The sequence below is a fragment of the Nanorana parkeri genome, unplaced genomic scaffold (assembly GCF_000935625.1).
Source record: "Nanorana parkeri isolate BGI_ZX_2015 unplaced genomic scaffold, ASM93562v1 scaffold967, whole genome shotgun sequence".
Taxonomy (NCBI): Eukaryota; Metazoa; Chordata; class Amphibia; order Anura; family Dicroglossidae; genus Nanorana; species Nanorana parkeri.
Window position 1 is genome coordinate 538069 of NW_017307235.1, and position 18872 is coordinate 556940.

General features: G+C 43.8%; 1 protein-coding gene across 1 annotated transcript in view; it reads left to right on the forward strand.

Moving 5' to 3' along the window:
- The window catches only part of LOC108795417 (serine protease HTRA1-like), a 49448-nt gene extending 32946 nt beyond the window's left edge, over positions 1 to 16502 (forward strand). The window contains exons 5-9 of the mRNA XM_018566663.1: positions 1484 to 1516; positions 10116 to 10230; positions 11912 to 11969; positions 13642 to 13737; positions 16337 to 16502. Of these exons, the coding sequence (XP_018422165.1) occupies positions 1484 to 1516; positions 10116 to 10230; positions 11912 to 11969; positions 13642 to 13737; positions 16337 to 16502 (468 nt within the window). The remainder of the gene's footprint in view (positions 1 to 1483; positions 1517 to 10115; positions 10231 to 11911; positions 11970 to 13641; positions 13738 to 16336) is intronic.
- Positions 16503 to 18872: the final 2370 nt, after the last annotated feature.

Sequence of the window (18872 nt, forward strand, 5' to 3'; positions counted from 1 at the left end):
ATATATATATATAAAGTGCCCTAAAGGAGGGGGAGTTGAGGTGTTCTAGAGGGAAGACTGCTGCTACTGTGAGCAATAGAGAGAAAAGCTGCTGCAGGAATTGAATGGACAGAACCCCAAGAAGGAGCAATAACCCTGTGGTTATTGAAGGGACCATTGTTGCTATGGATGGTCCTGTTACTGCTATGGCCACTGATATTACCCTGGGACTTTGGGGAGATAAAACCATTGGATTGCTGGAACTTGTTGGACTTGGAGGACAGCTGAAATGTGAGTGTCGACCACGTGGAACTTTTACCATAGTACATGGTTGCATGGATATATTGAAACTGTTGTAGCACCTACAGACTGCTATCTTGCTGTATCTGCTAACGTGGACCTATGTTGTTCGAGGAAATTTTTACAATTTTGTCTACTCTAGTGGGTGTAAAGCTAGCCTCTCAGTTACATAACTGGCATGAACAGCCTACATCACAGATGTGATTTTCAAAAGTGAAACTCTGCGCTGGTAGATTTCCTAAATAGTTTTGAAGGGACCGGAGGAACAATCCCAGGAATTCCAGCTCTCTCCTCATATTTTCATGTTCGGTCTTGGTTCTGGTCCTTACACAGCTTGGAATATTGTGACGGCATAAATGTTATCTCATTTATATACAGTCATTTATATATAGTCACAATGTTCCAAGCTGGGTAAGGACCAGAACAAGACCAAATATAAAAATATGAGGTCAGAACTGAGATTTGCCTTTAACTTGTGCATTCCAGTTAAAAAGGTATTCAGGAAATCTATCTGCACAGAGTTTCACTTTTGAAAATCACATATGTGATGGAGGTTGCCCATGCCAGTACCTCCTGGGACATTTTGTACATACCCATTGACCTTGCCAGTTAGAACCACTATATAAGGACTTCCTTTGATAGGGTGACAATGTTCTTCACTCTGCAGTGAAATCACTGCAGCATTGTCACACTTTCTAATGATGTAGCTGCTTAGATACTGGCTCCATTGATAGTCTCATCAGTAAATAGCCATGCCTAACCTGCCTATTAACAGATTGGCAGCACATTGGTGTATCTGCAGGAGATTAGGAAAATAATGTCAAATCCCTGCTCAGTCCCCACCACCACCACCTCCAACACTGTCTATCAGGGTGGAGGAGAAATTCAGATTCCCAGCTGCATTTACCATTTACAAAGAGACAGATTACATTTCTTTTATAACATTAAACTTTCAACATGTCAACTTTCATTGTGTATCTCCCTTTAGAGGAAACCGCCCACATTATATACAGTACCAGTGTAGGCATGAAGGGTACAACTATAGCTAAGGGTAATCGGGGATCTGTAGAACTTCATATCACTGTAAGGAAGGAAAGACTTTCATGAAATAAAGAATTCTTCATGGTATCGTCTTTTTTTTTTTCCAGTTGTCTGTGGATCTTCCATCTGTGGTAATTCTCGATGTGTTGTTTCTTTCTTACAGTATGGCAATTCTGGTGGACCCTTGGTGAATTTGGTGAGTAGCCAACTATAAATAAACTGTCCATTAGTGTGTTTATCTGTACTGTAGCGGTGTTTATACTAAAACTACATTCAGTTCTTAAAACTAGAGCCACCATGTAAGAGAGGAGAGTTATTACCATTCCATAGGGTGGTTATTCCAATCTTCACTCTCTTGAAGACCTACGGGTGCCACTAATATTTGGCATTTCCTGGTGTGTCAAATAAATGGTCCACCGTTGGGCGCTGTGGCTCCGCCTGCTGGCCAATATGCCACTAAAGGAAACCGTGGTAGATGCTGCAGACATTGGGAGAAACCGCAGTGCCCAGGGAGGGTCAGTTATCCGACATGGATACCAGTAGTGCCACGGCTCTTCAAGAGACTGAAGAATTAGGTCACTGCAGAAAGCTAAGTGCTAAATGCGGAGGTAAGCCTTAAGTGGAACTTGTATTGAGTATAAAGAATACAATATTTAAAATGGCCTCCATTTTCCTGGTCTTGCCTACACTTTTGTGTTACAGCAGTTGTACAAGGTGTCTAAATATACCTGTGTAGTCCAACCATGGTCCAGGGTGTGCTCTAGTATACTCAGTAATCAGCACTCAGTAACAGTCCTGCTCTGACAACCTTCTCTCTTCTTCTGCATTACAAGTCTACATGAGGAAACTTGCTATGATGGGTGTACTTGCCAATGGAGTGAGATTGCATGACTACTCGATACCACTTAATGTACTGTTATCCTTTAAAGCCCAAGTGAAGTCACAGAAACAAAGAGTCAGATAGACATTTTACTAACGACCTCCATTTTCCTTTCTGGGGCACGCCCCCTTCAACAGAACCTAAAAACAGTCTGCCCAGTATCCTGTCTTAAATCTCAGCGAGATGGATCACATGGGATTTTTATCAATAAATTACTGTTTTACACTATGGAGGCGCTCTTTTTCGTTTCTTGTCTCCTAGAAAAGTATAAGAGTTTAAATGGGCATTAACCTATGGGCCGCCATCGCTAAAAGTATTATATAGCAACCAGGGTTTGCATTTTTCTGACTGCCAGCTAATTAAAATGATTTGGGTGGATTTGTCGCCCTCCCCTCTCCCTGCCATATGTCCTGGGCTTACCTGTCCCTCCTGGGTGCCCAGGACATCCATGGCAGGTGTCAGGATGGAGAGCTGAGGGAAATCTGATCCCACCTGGGTGGTATGAACCTGGAAGCGCTCAGCTCTGAGCACTTCCTGTTTTAGAGCTCTCAAACCCCGGATGCTCTGGCCAGGGAAGCAGCTGATTGAGCAGTCTACAATCAATCAGCTTGAGCCAGAGGTGGGCAACTCCGGCCTTCCAGCAGTTGTGGAACTACTAGTCCCATGAGGCATTGCAAAAATGATAGTTACTGGCATGACTCCCAGAGGCAGAGGCATGTTGGGATTTGTGGTTAAAGTACAGCTGGAGGGCCCGGAGTTGCCCACATTAAAAAGAGTTTAGGGTTGAAATAAGATACCTTACAAATGTCTCCTTAAACAGATCCCATCACCTGCGCTATGTTATCACATACGTAGGGGACTTGTTTGCCCCCTTGTGATAGCAATAAGGTTAAGTTAAAAAAATGTGTGTGTGTTTATATATATATATATATATATATATATATATATATAAATATGTTATATTTGAAAAATCTAATAAATATATATTACAAAAAAAAGTTTTAAAAAAATATTAAAAATAATTGTAAAAACTCAAATTACAAAATATTAACTCACTTTGTTACATTGTTTCAGTTCTATAATGTCTTTAGAGTTTATTATTTTTTATCTATTATTGGCAGCTGTGTCTGTTTTCATGTAATGCGCCTACAAGGAGGATTGTCCTAAAATGGGCGTTCTTTGGGTGACACTCATCTGTGAATCAGGAAAATTAGTTTTTAAAGAAATAATTAACTCTGAAAATAAACATTTTAGGAAGAAAAAAAAAGGAAAATGTCATTATCAACTGAAGACAATTGTTGTGTTGCTGATAGTACCATTGGACAGAGGATGGGAGATGCCAGCCAGTACAGAGACATTTGTTTTGCCCTGTAGTATTCTTAGGTTGTGAAATTGCCAGGACTTAAGACTCTGACATCTAAATCCAAGAACCAAAATGCTCACCAGTATTGGGGCTCACCAGTCCGTAGATGCGATGGCTGCATTAGTTTCCTTTTTTAGGCTTTTTTTTTTCTTCTTATATTTTTACACTTCCAGGGTGGCTACACTCACTCCTCCGCTGTATCTATGGAGGAGCAGCGTAGCCACTCTTGGACAGCAGCATTGTCACCCTGTGGAGATGGTGGGGTTAGATGGAGTAGCACATCACTGGATTTCTGTTTTTTTCAATCATAGAGGTTCAGCAACACATGTGGGGGGTATTACCTAAGGTGATGTGAATGCAAATACAGCCTTCTTCAAAATGCCCACTCCTCCAGATTGACACCTGCCCATCGAGGCATTTTGATATTTGCAAAACTCCTCCCACTGCTTGCATCAGGGTTGAGGGCTCTTGAGAGGCATAATAAGGCAGGGTACTATGATGTTTTCAGGAAGCTATGTGGCTCCTCCCACCAACCATGATCCGCCTGCATCTGATAGTGTCTGATAAGGGGTTACATGTTGTGTCTACAGGAGAAGTGAAGGGAAATCTTCCCAATACCAATGGCAAAAGAGCCTGACACGGCTGCTAATCCTTCCCTACTTATTTTAAAATGGAAAAATAAAAAGGGTTTGGGCTTTAGATACACTTCGTCTGACAGTACTGGCCCTGGCGTTCAATTCCTGCATTGAAGAAAGATTTGACAATCATGACTAGGGAGGAGCTCAGGTTTGGACTGAACCAAGGCTCCCCCGAACATGGATGTGCTATGAGGTCACCTGCCCAATCGACTGCAGGGCATTCCCCATCCCTCATCTGCATGTATGCAAAGGGGTGGGATTCCGTGACGTCATTGACCTTATATGGCCACAATAGGTCAATATCATTTACCAAATATAGGCATGTATCCATAAAAGGTCAATGGCATCACTACATCCCACCCCTTTGCTTGCATCAAGAATTCCCTGCCTGCAGCTGATGGGGCGGCACCAAAGGAGCTTCCTTCTATGTTCAGTCCAAACCTGAGCTCATCCCTAATTATGACATCTCAATGGATAGTCTCAATGACAGCTACACAAAGAGTGACCATGAATCAACATAACCTTTTTAATTGATATCGCTTTTCTCCCTGGGGACTCAAAGCACTTTATCTGCTGTTGGGGCAAAGGGTGAGGCAGCCATCTTGGGCAAGCTCAGTAGAACATCATACTTGGGCCAATTTAAAACAGTAGCCACTTCAGAGCCGTAGCTAGATCCTTTTGCGCCCGATGCAAGAACAAAAAAAGTGCCCCCGCCCAACAGGCATGTGATGACGCACACGCGCGGCGTCATGTGATGTCATGTGATCTCATGCGCACCGCTTCTAGGATGTTTTCTTATTTTTTCTTATTTTTTAGTTCTTTTTTATTATCTATTTATTTATTTTCTTTTAATTTTTTTTTTACTGTTGGGGGGGCCTCGGGGAAATATTAGGGGTCTAAACAACCCCCTAATATTTCCCTTTTAAAATAGAAAAAAGAAATTGAGGACACAAGGTCCTCAATCTCTTTCTCTGCAGACTCTGTTCTAAATGAATGGAAATTACAGAAGCTTCCCATTCATTCAGAAAATATTTTCTACCAACCAGTTTCTGAATGAGGGGAAAAGCCTCTGTGCAGAGTGCTACTACCCATTCAGAAACTCATGAATGAACAGGAAGTGATGTAAAGCACTTCCTGTTCATTCAAAACTGGGGACACATAGTACTATTTGTCCCCAGTTATTTACAAACATTGGGGTGATCAGCTGATCGTTCCAGTGTTTGCTCTGCACCCAGAGGATCGGTACATATCACTCATCCTCCGCCGCTCGTCCACTTACAGAGGGGCGGCATAGCCTGCAGCTTTATCCTCGCTGCTCTCCCCCTCCTGTATGGGCAGAGGCAGCGGGAGATCCGAGGAGGTGAAGCGCTGAAGCCGGTGGGGGCGGAGGAGGGAACGGCTGTCACAGCAGCATGGCCGAGCGGTGAGGAGAGAGAGAGCCTGTCAGATCCTGGCCAAGTGGCTCTTTCTCTGCTCACCAGTCGGCCATGTTGCTGTGACAGTGGCTCCCTCCTCCGCTGCGCGCCAGCTGCAGCACTTCACTTCTCCTCAGATCCCCGCTATGCCTGTGCCCATACAGGTGGGGGAGAGCAGCAGGGATCCCGAGGAGAAGCTGCAGGCTGAGCTGCCCACACTTCTCAGTGCTGAGCACCCCTCCACACCTGCACCCAAGGCAAGAGCCTCAGTCACCTCGCCCTCGCCATGGCCCTGACCCACTTAACCTACCAGCATGTCTTTTAGAGTGCGCGAGGAACCTGGTGTACCCAGAGGAAACAAGCTCCTTGCTTAACCTCCAGTGCCTTGCGAAACCTGGTTTTGAACCAGGGACCTCAGTGTTACAAGGAAGAAATGCTCATCACTGAGCCACTTGGCTGCACTAGCCCAATGAAAGTCAAGAACTGATAGTTCCTTTCTACTTACATTGTCCTGCCGACAATATAGTTTGAAGCTTATATACATTATACCTTGATGCTTGAAGCCTCCGATGTCTGGTACATATAGTGAGAACATAGGGGTGCCTATGTACAGTAGTCATTATGGGTCCATTACCCTCATTACATGAACGCTCCGTATAGTGATTGTGGTTATGCTGTCAAACAACCGACGTGATTAACTGCTCCTAGACCGCATGTTTCTTCTTGCACATTCCATACCAGGTGTTTTTTGCACTTCGCCAGGTTATAGCGTTAAACGAAAACACTCACAAAACCGGCTCTGCAGCACAAATCATCGTATTACGACACAAGTACAGGCAGAGATTGTTGCGCTGATGCTTCCATTGGCCGGGATGTAGCCCCTATTATGTTTTTTCTTTTCTGTAGAACTGTCTGTATTGCAAAAACATTTTTGTATCCATGGAGCTCCTTCATAACCACCGCCATTTTCCCCCAACTCCAATGTGAGATCTGTCTTGTTTTTGGAACCTCTCATTTTAACTATTGTGTTATCTATTATTTTATATAATTTAGTATAACTTTATAAAAAAAACAAAAACAAAGCGTCCAAAGCATTCACGTAAAAAAAAAAAAACTGACCTCAGCCCGGCCTTTGGCACCTACCGGGAGGCACAGGTGACGTCATTGTTCCTCGGGCACGGAGCTTGCAATCCTGGGAGTATGCACTCCGGCCAATTGCAAGATTGGATTCTCATAGAATTTCAAGCTCTTAGATCTGCCAGGAGGCACAGTGCCGGGAACCATTGGAGGCCGTTGGTGAGGTAAGTTTTAATTTTTTGGGCAAATGGTTTGTTTACAAATAGCTTTTCAAAGCCATTTGTGCTAGGGGGGCTGGGAAATAAGGGGACCTTTTGTTTGCCATGGAAGGTTCACTTTAAGAAACATTTATAGCCTGTGATTGGACTATTCAAGGTTAAGCAGCTGAGCTCATCTCTCTGTAACTCTGATCTCTCCTATCAACGTGCTCTTAATTATAGTCCCAAAAGTGAGTGAAGCAAGCTTATGTGTGATCAGGTAATGTTGGATCCCCTAGTGCATGGAGCGTAAGCTCCAGCCAGTATTCCGCCAGGGACTCCCTCACAGAGGTTTGAACTTAGCTGCCTGCTGACCCCAAGTTGAGACCCCCTTGGTTCACCTTGCTCTAACGTGTGAACACCAACCTGTACAAACTAGAGGGGAGACAAAGAAGAAACAGGACAGAAGTCAAATAATGGCCCAGGTGGCAGGCAGAGATGTGGTTGGTATGCTAGCAAACGGTCAGTCCAGGCAGACAGAGATGTTCTCGGTTATGCAGGCAAAGGGTTGTCCAGGCAAATAAGCAGTAATGTGGTTGGTATGCTAGCAAAGAGTTGGTCCAGGCAGCAGACCGAGACATAGTTGGTATGCAGATAGAAGGCCGGTCCAGGCAGCAGGAAGAGAAATGGTTGTATGCAGGCGAGGGGGTCAACCCAGGCAGCAGGAAGAGATGTGGTTGGTATGCAAACAAAGGGTCAGTCCAGGCAGCAGGCAGAGAAGTGGTCAGTAAACAGGCTAAGGGTCAGTCCAGGGAGCAGACCGAGACGTGATCACTAGTTCAGTATATAAGTTGGAGCATCAGTTTTCACAAGAAAAATATCAACTTACAATGATTTAGGTAAACAGTATTTAAATTTCTGTCTCCTGTCATGTAGACGAGGTGAATTCCAGTGCACTTGCTGAACTTTGTAAAAATGAGTGTCAGATGTTAGTACTGGGTCCCGTTTATCATCAGAACTCCAGTAAACCATTTTAATGAGTTTGGCATCCTACCTCACAGATAAAGTATAGCAGACTGGCGTCATTAGACATTTTACTACACATGGACCTTCCAACCACATGTAAGGACATGCTGGAGATATTACATCGTCTACAACAGGCTGTATGTAACTTGTAAGAGCTGGAGTTGGAAAAGCCCCAAAAAGTGAATGTCATGAATCGAGATCTGCTGGGCAGTCTGGTCTCACTGGGAGTATGCCAGAGATCCTGACAGCCGCGTGTGTCTTTCTTCTACCGCCAGTGGCGTGTTCTCCTGATGGCTTCCTATTCGGGCACCTACTTCCTATGTGCAGGTGTATGTCCTATAACCTGTGTATGTCCTATGACCTGTGTATGTCCACTACTGAAGGTATGGAGTCAGCTTCTTCTTAGGCTTGCCCTATGGATACAGGCTGATGGTCCAGACATTGGTATGTCAGCCTGTAGTCCAAATCAGGAGTGAGCAGACTTGGGTGACAACTCTGCTCCTCCATAGATGTTCAGTGGTTGAGCATTGTCCAACCAGGACAGGAAGTGTCTAAGTGGCAGGATCACCAGGTAACACTCCTCCTCCTTACCTTCCACCAGGAGGAGGGTGGAGGGTAAGCTACCAATTTATGATCTATTTGTAGATATTTATTGCTATTTAGATATTTATTGATTAGATATTTTAGATATTATTGATTTTTATTTTAAATATACTTTAGACTAGGGCTGTGGAAATTAAAGATTAATTTCTCGTTTAATCGTTAAACTTTTTGATCGATTAAAATTATTTTGATCGCTAATGAAAACATTCACCTCTCCGCCGGCTTCCGGGATTCCCGTCGTCACGGACATCGCGTCACCTGACTCCTCCCCCCTTCCCCAAGTGGCTCCGTCGGCTAACGAAGGGAAGGGGGAGGAGTCCGATGACGTTGATGTCCGTGATGTCACCAGACTCCTCCCCCCTTTGTTAATAAAAAAAAATAATTTGATTAATCGAACACGAAAATTGTAATCATTACCAGCCCTACTTTAGACCTTACATAGGCTACCCGTGTTATTACCCCTAAAACTTGTTATTGCCTGGCTTATATCTTAATCTAAAGCATTCAACTTTCTGAGTCCCTAACCCAAGGCAAGTATGAAGATCAGGATTTCTGATTTTCCACTCACTTTGCTTTACTGAAGCCGGAAGCCCGCCCCTCATTGCAGTCATCGGAAAACCCCGCCCCTCATTGCAGTCATCGGAAAACCCCGCCCCTCAGGGGGGCAGGCTTGTGATGATCGCAAGTAATCTTTCCATCAGAACAACAACAAGTAATGAGTCCATTGGTTGGGTGCATTTCACTTCCATAGTCCCATTGAGAAGGGTGAGGAGGGTCGTTGCGGTCCATGGTCTCCTGAATATGGGAGCTCAAAGTATCGAACTATAAAGCGCACTCGTAAGCAGAGGCACCGTAATGACCCTCCTCACCCTTCTAAATACGACTATGGCAGTGAAATGCTTGACCTTGTTACAGGACTATGAACCCAATGAATGGACTCATTCCTTGTCTCCCTCTCTCCTACCTCTTGGCTGGCTGGAACTGATTTCCCAGCACTATAATTTATAGTCATGGCGCACTAGCACCATCTAGCGGACAATAATGGAACTGCTCCCACAACAGCGGATAGTGCAGAACCCTCCGTTACAAGCAGAATGCAGAAAGGGGCTCTTGTTTGCTCCCTTTGGTCTATTGAATATAACTTGGGATGTATTTTGTTATATATGTTCCTTAAGTGCAAGAAAATATCTGTTGTTTCCTGCCAGAAATACAGTGAGCTAATAACTTCCTGTGCTCTCTGCCTTTGCTGCACCTCTTTCAGTTACATTGTTTCCAGTTCTCTCTGTGGACTATGGATCTCCCTCTCCTTTGTTGTGGAGAAGAGGAGAGGGAGAGTTGTTCTGAAGTTCCATTCTAAAACATGACAAGGCTGCGCTTTCATAGATACTATACAGTGCAGTGAGTGTTGTCACCCTAGGACAGGAAGTGTGTTACCGGCAGGGTCACCAGGTGAAAATAAAGGAAAAAAGCCTAAAAAGAGAAAACAAAGGCAGCCACCACATCTAAGGACTGTAAATCTGCAATGTGTTACATTGTTCTTGTTGAGTTTGGATGCAGTTTTTGCTTTTCTACTGTTTACTTTCCATTCATCTGCAGGATGGGGAAGTCATAGGAATAAATACATTAAAAGTCACAGCAGGGATATCGTTTGCCATTCCTTCTGATCGTATACGGCAGTTTTTGGCTGAATCACATGACCGTCAGCTTAAAGGTACGGAGACCAGATGTGTACTATTGTATCTGCATAAATGTGGCCCTACAGAATCATTTATAGGTGTGTGCTGTACAGACAGTAAACCTACATTGTACCTTACCGGTGATAGTTTACATGAAGCAATACCTAATAGAATAAATAAGTTACAACTGGCCAGGTCTTACCACACTGTATTGGTTGAGTGCAGTGGTTGTCAACATACAAGGTATAGGTATAGGGTTGGCATCTTTTCTTCAAGCGAAACCCGAACATTCTAGTGACGCACGGACATTTTTTGGGGAGAATGAGTCGTGGCTTATTCATATGTAAATATCACAGTTGAGACTATTTTCAGTAGCCCCTATCCTAATTTTGGTTGCCCCTGTCTGCCTGACATTTTGTGTCTGGGTTTCAGCTGCCATGAAACCGGGACACAGGATTTAAAACCCGGACTGTCCAGGTGAATCCTGGACAGGTGGCAACCATATATAGGGGCCCCAACTATGACCTCTGATATCACAAAAGTGCCACACATAATGTTCATTATATGTAATGATAGAGGGGACTGTTAGAGACTGCAGATGTAGTAGAGCAGCCTTTCTCAACCAGGGTTCCTCCAGAATTTGCTAGGGGTTCCTTGAGCAATAAATAATTTCTGACTCTCAGATAGGTAACCGGTGATAGTAATTATCTTTTTAACTTTCTTTAATGATGTAATTCTTCCCACTGACCAATGTAAGGAGCATTCTTCCCACTGACCCCCAATGTAAGGAGCATTCTTCCCACTGACCACCAATGTAAGGAGCATTCTTCCCACTGACCACCAATGTAAGGAGCATTCTTCCCACTGACCACCAATGTAAGGCGCATTCTTCCCACTGATCACCAATGTAAGGCGCATTCTTCCCACTGATCACCAATGTAAGGAGCATTCTTCCCACTGACCACCAATGTAAGGAGCATTCTTCCCACTGATCACCAATGTAAGGAGCATTCTTCCCACTGATCACTAATGTAAGGAGCATTCTTCCCACTGTCCTCCAACGTAATGAAACCCTTCTCTTACTGACTCTCCCATTGACTACCTATATAAGGTGGTTTTTCTGCCACCAATCACCAGTTTTTCTGGCCAATACTATTTGTTTAATTCCATTTGAATCACTGAAGATAATTGAGCTGTACAGAGCCGCCCTGGGTGACAAATACACAAAGTACAGCACATTCCTTTGTCTTTTATTTATTGTTATATGGCAACTTACTGTTCATACTAATATACTCTGACCTGTAGATACAGCAATTATCAGCAGGGGTTCCCTGAGACCTGAAAATTATTTCAAGGGTTCCTCCATGGTAAAAAAGGTTGAGAAAGGTTGTACTAGAACTGAAGGCCAAAGACTACGGATATGCTACCGGGGTGGTCGGAGACTGGAGGCATGCTGCAGAAGGCTGCAGTAGACTGGGGACATATTACATGACGCTAGTAAGAGATCACTGCTATTCCCCCTATTTCCTCTTCAGTCTGCTGGGGTCCAAGCGCCATACCACAAATACCAAAGGCCTGCATGTTGCCTGTAGGCCACAGGTTGGTCATCAGGGGTCTAGGGTACCAGGGACTGTATAAAAGCAAGCACACAGCATTCTCGGTGCATTCCATGAGGACGTTTTATCATCACTTATCATGTTTCTCTTGGTTGTACAGGAAAGGCCCTTCCAAAAAAGAAATACATGGGGGTGAGGATGTTACAGCTGTCCACAAGGTAGGCACTACGTTCAGTATCAGTGTTCTGGATTCCGGGGATAATGGCAGCACAGCAACCAATCAGATTCCAGCTGTGCCTTTTCTGTTAAAAGTTAGAAAACAATTGCAGATATCTGGACACACGGACACGTTTTCTGTTCTCCACAAGGCTTTGTATATAGCAGGGCAGTCTACTAATGCAGGTCAATAGACGAGTGTCAAGACTGAAGATCTCAATGGAGTGGTGGGTAGGGGGTGGCTGATGTTAATGGATGCAACACCTACTAGACATGTGTGATTTGTTTTGTCCCGAATTTAAATTTGGACCAATATCAGCATATTTGGACATTTCGGATGCATCCGAATTTCTGAATGAAAGAAATAGCGAATCGGAACGTATCCGATCATTTCGGATGCATCCGAATTACTTTCCGAATGTCATTCTGAATGAATTTATGTTGTTAAACATACAAAAAAAAACAGCGGAGTCCCCTCCCCAATTCATACCAGACCCTTTAGGTCTGATAGGATTTTTAGGGGGGACCCCAATGCCAAAAAAGAAGCGTGGGGTCAAGCCTAAAATCCCTTAGCAGACCCTTGATCTGAGCAGCAGGAAATGGGGGGGACGAGCAAGCGGACCCCCTCCTACCATACCAGGCCACATGCCCTCAACATAGGGAGGGTGCTTTGCCATGTCCATGAGGACAAGGGCCTCTTCTTCATCAACCGGGCCCAGGGGTTGTGGGCAGGGGGGCTTATAAGAGTCTGGGTGCCACCCCTTGTGAATGAGTAAGAGGTAGTTGTTACTAGAGATACACCGATACTAGTACTAGTGCTGATACTGAGTATTTGGGCGAGTACTACTACTCGCCCAAATGCTCCCGATACTTATCCCGATACCAGAACTTCTGGTATTAGGAAGCCATGTGGCGAGTCATTACACGCTGCCGTTTTCCTGATAGGCCAGGAAGCCGGCTCCAAGGAGCATGAAGGCAGCTTCCTGGCCCACCAGGAATCCGGGGGAAGGGGCGTGTAATGACTCACCCCCCGGCTTCCTGATTACCTGGGATGTAAGTGATGCAGGTTTCATCGACCCAGCACTACGGTCATATCTCTGCTACCCTCTCCTCCTGGCCATTCACAAAACACCCCTCCACAGACTTTATATTGTAATGTTGTAAATGGCCAGGAGGAGGGAGGAAAGAAGTACAGGGCGAGCCCTACCAATACCTACATATAAACAAATAACATTTTTGGATGTAGAATAAAGCCAAGATGATGGAGGAGGTGGGGTGTTGCTTTTGTGGCAACTGGATTTAGAACTGCTTTAATCCTGGTAAGTTTTTTATGTGTTGTTGGCCTTTGATTTGGAAAACCCATGGTGGAAGAGTATCACCATCATTTGACTTTGTCAATGGCATGGGAGTTAGATGGAGCTGGGAAATTCACCGGGTTAATCTCACCACTGAAGTTCCACAATGAGATTTAAAAAAAAAACAGCAAGTGAAATAACAGTTTTGGTTAAAGTCTTCCAACCAGCAGGAAAAATTTAGAAGACGGAAACTAAAATTTTTCCCAAATCTTAAGCAAGCAGCAAATACAATAAGAAGCAAAAAAAATAAAAAATAAAAAACATTTGAAGCTGTTGAGTGACCGCACTGTAACTCTGTAACATTGAAATTGTTTTGCAGTCTGATCCATGAACTTAAAATGCGAGATAAAGATTTCCCTGATGTCAACGCTGGAGTGTACGTGTTTGAGGTCATCCCAGGAACTGCGGCTGCCAGGTGAGGAGGACACGGGAGGCCACTGGTCACAAGTGGAGACAAATATCAAGATGGTCACACTTTTTGCGGTTGATATTCAGTTGCGCTGCTGTAAACCGTCGCATATGTTTGTCTGATTTAGCAATCTGTTGCATTTTGTGTAGTAGATATGTTTCAGATACTATGAAGCTTCAATCTGCCACATTGTGCTTTTACTAGGCAGAACCAGGCTGTTGGAACTGCTGGGTAGCTGCTATGGTGGGAGCAGGGGTATCAGCAGATGGGCATGGCCAGCTAGCGTGGCACCCCAAGTTTCAGGCTCCAGAGGTTTTGCCTTGACCTGCCAGCTTGCTGCCGGCAATCATTTTTACAAAGATGCAGCTCTAGGAGGCAAAGGATGAGAAGAGCCATAGGGGTTTTGAAACTGTTTCTGCTCAAGCTGTGATGTGTCAGGCTGGGCTTTGATCTGCTGGCTGTATGCTGCTGGAGATCTGGTGCAGGACAGAGGCTTTGATCTCTGGCTGTCTACAGGGCAGGTTGGCCCCCCAAAGTGGAACCCCAGTATTTTGTTTTATTTCTGGGCACTATTTATATAAATAAAGAGTGCCAATATTCATATAACCATTCCATGCTCCAACGCTGCCCACGACTTCCTCCTCGTTCCAGCACTGGTGGTCCTCTTCAGAGCAGAGTGACATATCCTGTGAGCCCAACCTGTCATTTACATGCCTCCCTGTGGGGCAGCTCACTTACTCCAGGACTGAGCAATGCTCACAAATCATTACATGACTGTTGTTCACTCCTGGAAGAATGCCCCCCCCCTTCCTGGAAGAAGGGAGAAGAAGCTGCGGTGAAGTCACCAGACTGGCAAAAAGACAAAGGGTATGTATAGGGGTTTAAAAAAATATCTGGGGGAGGGGGCTTCAAGGGGTGAGAGGAGGCAAGTGGTATGCCTGGAGTAATGCTTTAATAGACCACAAGAGAGCAAAAAAGAGATGTTGTTTACTTATATTTTAACTATTCCCAACTGTATCCAAAACTAAGAAATAAATATGTTTTGCCTTTACATATTTATAATTTATAATCAATACAATGTATATCTGTGAACATTTGTTTTTTGTGCGAATAATGGCAAAAACAAACACTCTTACTATATTTTCTTTTTAGGTTGAATGTATTGCGATATAGTACCACAATATGGCCACTAGATGGAGCAGAGGAGCATAGGAAATTGAATACTTAGGGGGTTATTCACTTAGCTGCCGAAGGCAGCCAACTGAATAACCCAGCCGCCGTGAAGTGAGCCGAACGCTGTTCAGCTATTTACTTCTGGCTTGTACGGCTGATTTCAGCTAAAATTAGCCGTACATCAGCTGTCTTCGTTCAGCCAAACATGCTCTGCATGTTGGGCTGAGCCGAAGTGCAGAAGGACTCAGCCAAAGGACCTTTGACTCAGCTCCGGCAGCTCACTCGCTGCCGTTCGCCGCCGAGCAGCATTCGGCATAGCTATTCTGCTCGGCACCTCCGAGGTAATAAGCAGAATTAAAAAAAAGTTAAGTGAATTAATAATTATTTAAAAAATGTTTAAAAAAAAATAGGAAAATGTAAAATATATACAGGTGAAACTCGATTAATTAGAATATCGTGCAAAGTTCATTTATTTCACTAATGCAACTTAAAAGGTGAAACTAATATATGAGATAGACTCATTACATGCAAAGCAAGATAATTCAAGCCGTGATTTGTCATAATTGTGATGATTATGGCTTACAGCTCATGAAAACCCCAAGAACCCCAAATCCACAACCTCAAAAAAGTAGATTATTACATGCAATCAATAAAACAAGGATTGTACATAGAACAATATCGGACCTCTGAAAAGTACAAGCATGCATATGTACTCAGTACTTGGTTTGGGCCCCTTTTGCAGCACTTACTGCAATTACTTTTGCACGATATTCTAACTATTCGAGTTTCACCTGTATATGTATGTGTATATATATATAAAGAAAAGAAAAAAGAAAGATGAAAAAATAATAATTAAAAAAAGCTGCACGCCGACCCGACCGCAAGTGACGAACTCCCGTCACATAATGAAGCATCTGATAGATGCCTGCAAAATAAGAACAATTGGGCGGAGCTAGCGGTGACATCACCTCTAGCTCCGCCCAACTGTTTCCAATTGGCCGGCACCTGCCAGAGTCTTCTAGCAGGTCCTGGCCAATAAATAACAACTGTGAGGTCACAGCCGGCTCCGCCCAGTTGTTATTGACTACAGCTACTGAACCGAAGAGCTCAGGCGGCCCGAAGGATCAGCCGAAGCTACGGCTGCATCCTTCAGCTCTTTAGTGAATAATCCCCTTAATGCCTATGCTCCTCCGCTCCTTCTAGTGGCCATATTGCAGTATTACATCACAATACTGGGGACCTGAAAAGAAAATCTATTAATAAAGCTTGCTATTGACATTACTCACACAACACGACTGTTCACAGAGATTGTATTATAAATTGACCCATTAAGTAGTAAATCATTGCATAGACCAAATGTCAAAGGTAATGTGACTTCTAGAAGTGAGCCTATGGAGAGCAGACTAACGCATTGTTGTGTTGCCCTCTGCAGTGCGGGTATGAAAGACCATGACGTGATCATCAGCATCAACGGCAGATCAGTGAGCACCACAGAGGAGGTGAGCGAGGCTGTGAAGATCAGTGAGACTCTGTCTATCGTGGTGCGGAGGGGAAATGAAGATATCATCCTCAACGTTGTACCCGAAGAGATGGGCTAAGATCCCCCCTCCTCCCCCATTGCTTCAGATGTTCTTGTACTTCATCAGGATTTCTGACCTCTACAAAGTGCACTGTGCACAGAAGTTTTATACTTGGATTCAGATTCTGAACTCCCATTGGCTGGGACATGTCTCCTCCCCGGAATATTCCATTCCCACACTGGCTGTGGGGGAGGCTGACTGTACGTACTCACATATATGTAAGATTCCACTATGTATACGCAACTTCTGCTTTGCTAGAGGCAGCCCTACTAATTGTATGAAACCTTATACTTACCGAAGATACGAGGAATGGGACTACCACCAACACCTCCCGGCAGGGAATGACAGATCAAGCCATACATATGAAGTATACTACGACAACTCAAAAAAACAAAAGCAAGCTCAACAGTAGCCAAATATAACATACAACACGAGGGACCTCGCCATGAATTGTAAACGGAAAAACAAACACCAACAGATCTAATTTCAGCCGCGTAAACCAAAGTGCTTAACAGCAGTGTATTTTCATAGGTGTATTATATAGGTATAGCGCTGTGTAAAATCGTTATCATATATTACCTGTTAGTATTAATATATAAGCATGTGCGATTCCTGACAGTTCAGAGTGTATTGGGGTTCTGGGAAAGTTTCATAAATGCCCAAAACCAGCTCGCTCTTCATATGCTCACAGAGCCGGGGTCTGAACGTTGACACTGCAACCAAATGCTTCCATGGATGTGACCCTGAAAATAGCCAAAGTATACAGTAAAGTCAACTTCCATCGAAATCACTGATACCTTTTCATATGCTCCTCCATGTTGTCAAATTTGAAACCACACGTTGATCAGCACAACCCGAGTATGAAATGAAATGGTTACATATTAGTATATTATATTAATCCTTTTAAAGACCTTGGAAGGCAGGTACAGTAAACACGATCTTCTGGATGACGCGTTTCAACCACTCTGGCCTTCATTAAATCCATTGTGAACAAGTTCAACTGAGCATCCCTATTTCTAACTACCCTCTGATAGGCGTCCTGTGATCACCTGGTTCTAAGGGACTGGTTTCTCCTTTACTGCATTCTAAATTGAATAAATCTCTAAGTGGCAAGTACTCACGCCCAACCTCATGCTGACTTTAATTGCCAAGTCCTCATGCCCAACCTGTATACGCTGTACTCAACCTCATGCTGACTGGCAAGTCTTCATGCACAACTTCTATTCGCTGTAGTCAAACTCATGCTGACTAAGTGACAAGTCCTCATGCCCAACCTATGTATGCTGTAGTCAGCCTCATGCTGACTAAGTGACAAGTCCTCATACCCAACTTGTATACGCTGTACTCAGCCTCATGCTGACTAAGTGACAAGTCCTCATATCCAACTTGTATACGCTTTACTCAACCCCATGCTGAATTTAATTGGCACGTCCCCATGCCCAACTTGTATATGCTGTACTCCCTCTCATCCTGACTATGTGACAAGTCCTCATGCCCAACTTGTATACGCTGTACTCAACCTCATGCTGACTTTAATTTGTAAGCCCTCATGCCCAACTTTTATAAGGGGTACTCAACCTCATGCTGACTTTAATTGGCAAGTCCACATGCCAAACTTGTATACCCTGTACTCACCCATCTGAACTATGTTGCAAGTCCTCATACCCAACTTGTATACCTGTACTCAACCTCATGCTGACTTTAATTGGCAAGTCTCCATACCTAACCTCATGCGGACTAAGTAGCAAGTCCTCATACCCAACCTGTATGCCCTGTACTCAACCTCATGCTTACTTTAATTGGAAAGTCCTCATGCCCAACTTGTATTCCATGTACTCAACCTTATGCTGACTCTTTATTATGTGTTGCCAGGCCATAGTTAACGTGCCACTTTATTGGCCTTGCCAGTACCATGTACACATGAAATATGTCTCTTTGGCCTGCTAGATGAGGAGACCTACCCATGATATACCAGAGTGTTTTTACATAAGACTTTTTTTTTCCTAACTTGTTAAGCCATTGCTATTAAATGAATGAACCTCACCCCCTAGTCTGTCCCAATGGAAAACGCCAATCAACCAAGCCATCCCCTATGAGAAAGTAATCTATGACAAAAGAATTTTCCTGATAAAAGTCATAAAATCTGGGACCTCTGGTGTGAACTCTAGATTGAATATTCAGGAGCCCGTGGTCAGCTGTACAACAATTTTACTGCTCTTTTTTGTACGCCACGTAGAGTAGTTGTTACTTTGATTCTATTATGTAGATAATTTAAACAAGGCTCTTTCTTGACTTTGTTGAGAACATTCATTGTTATTTTACTTAAGAAAGGTTTTATTGCCTTCTGCACATATATGCCATGCAATGAGTCATGTCTACACCATGTTT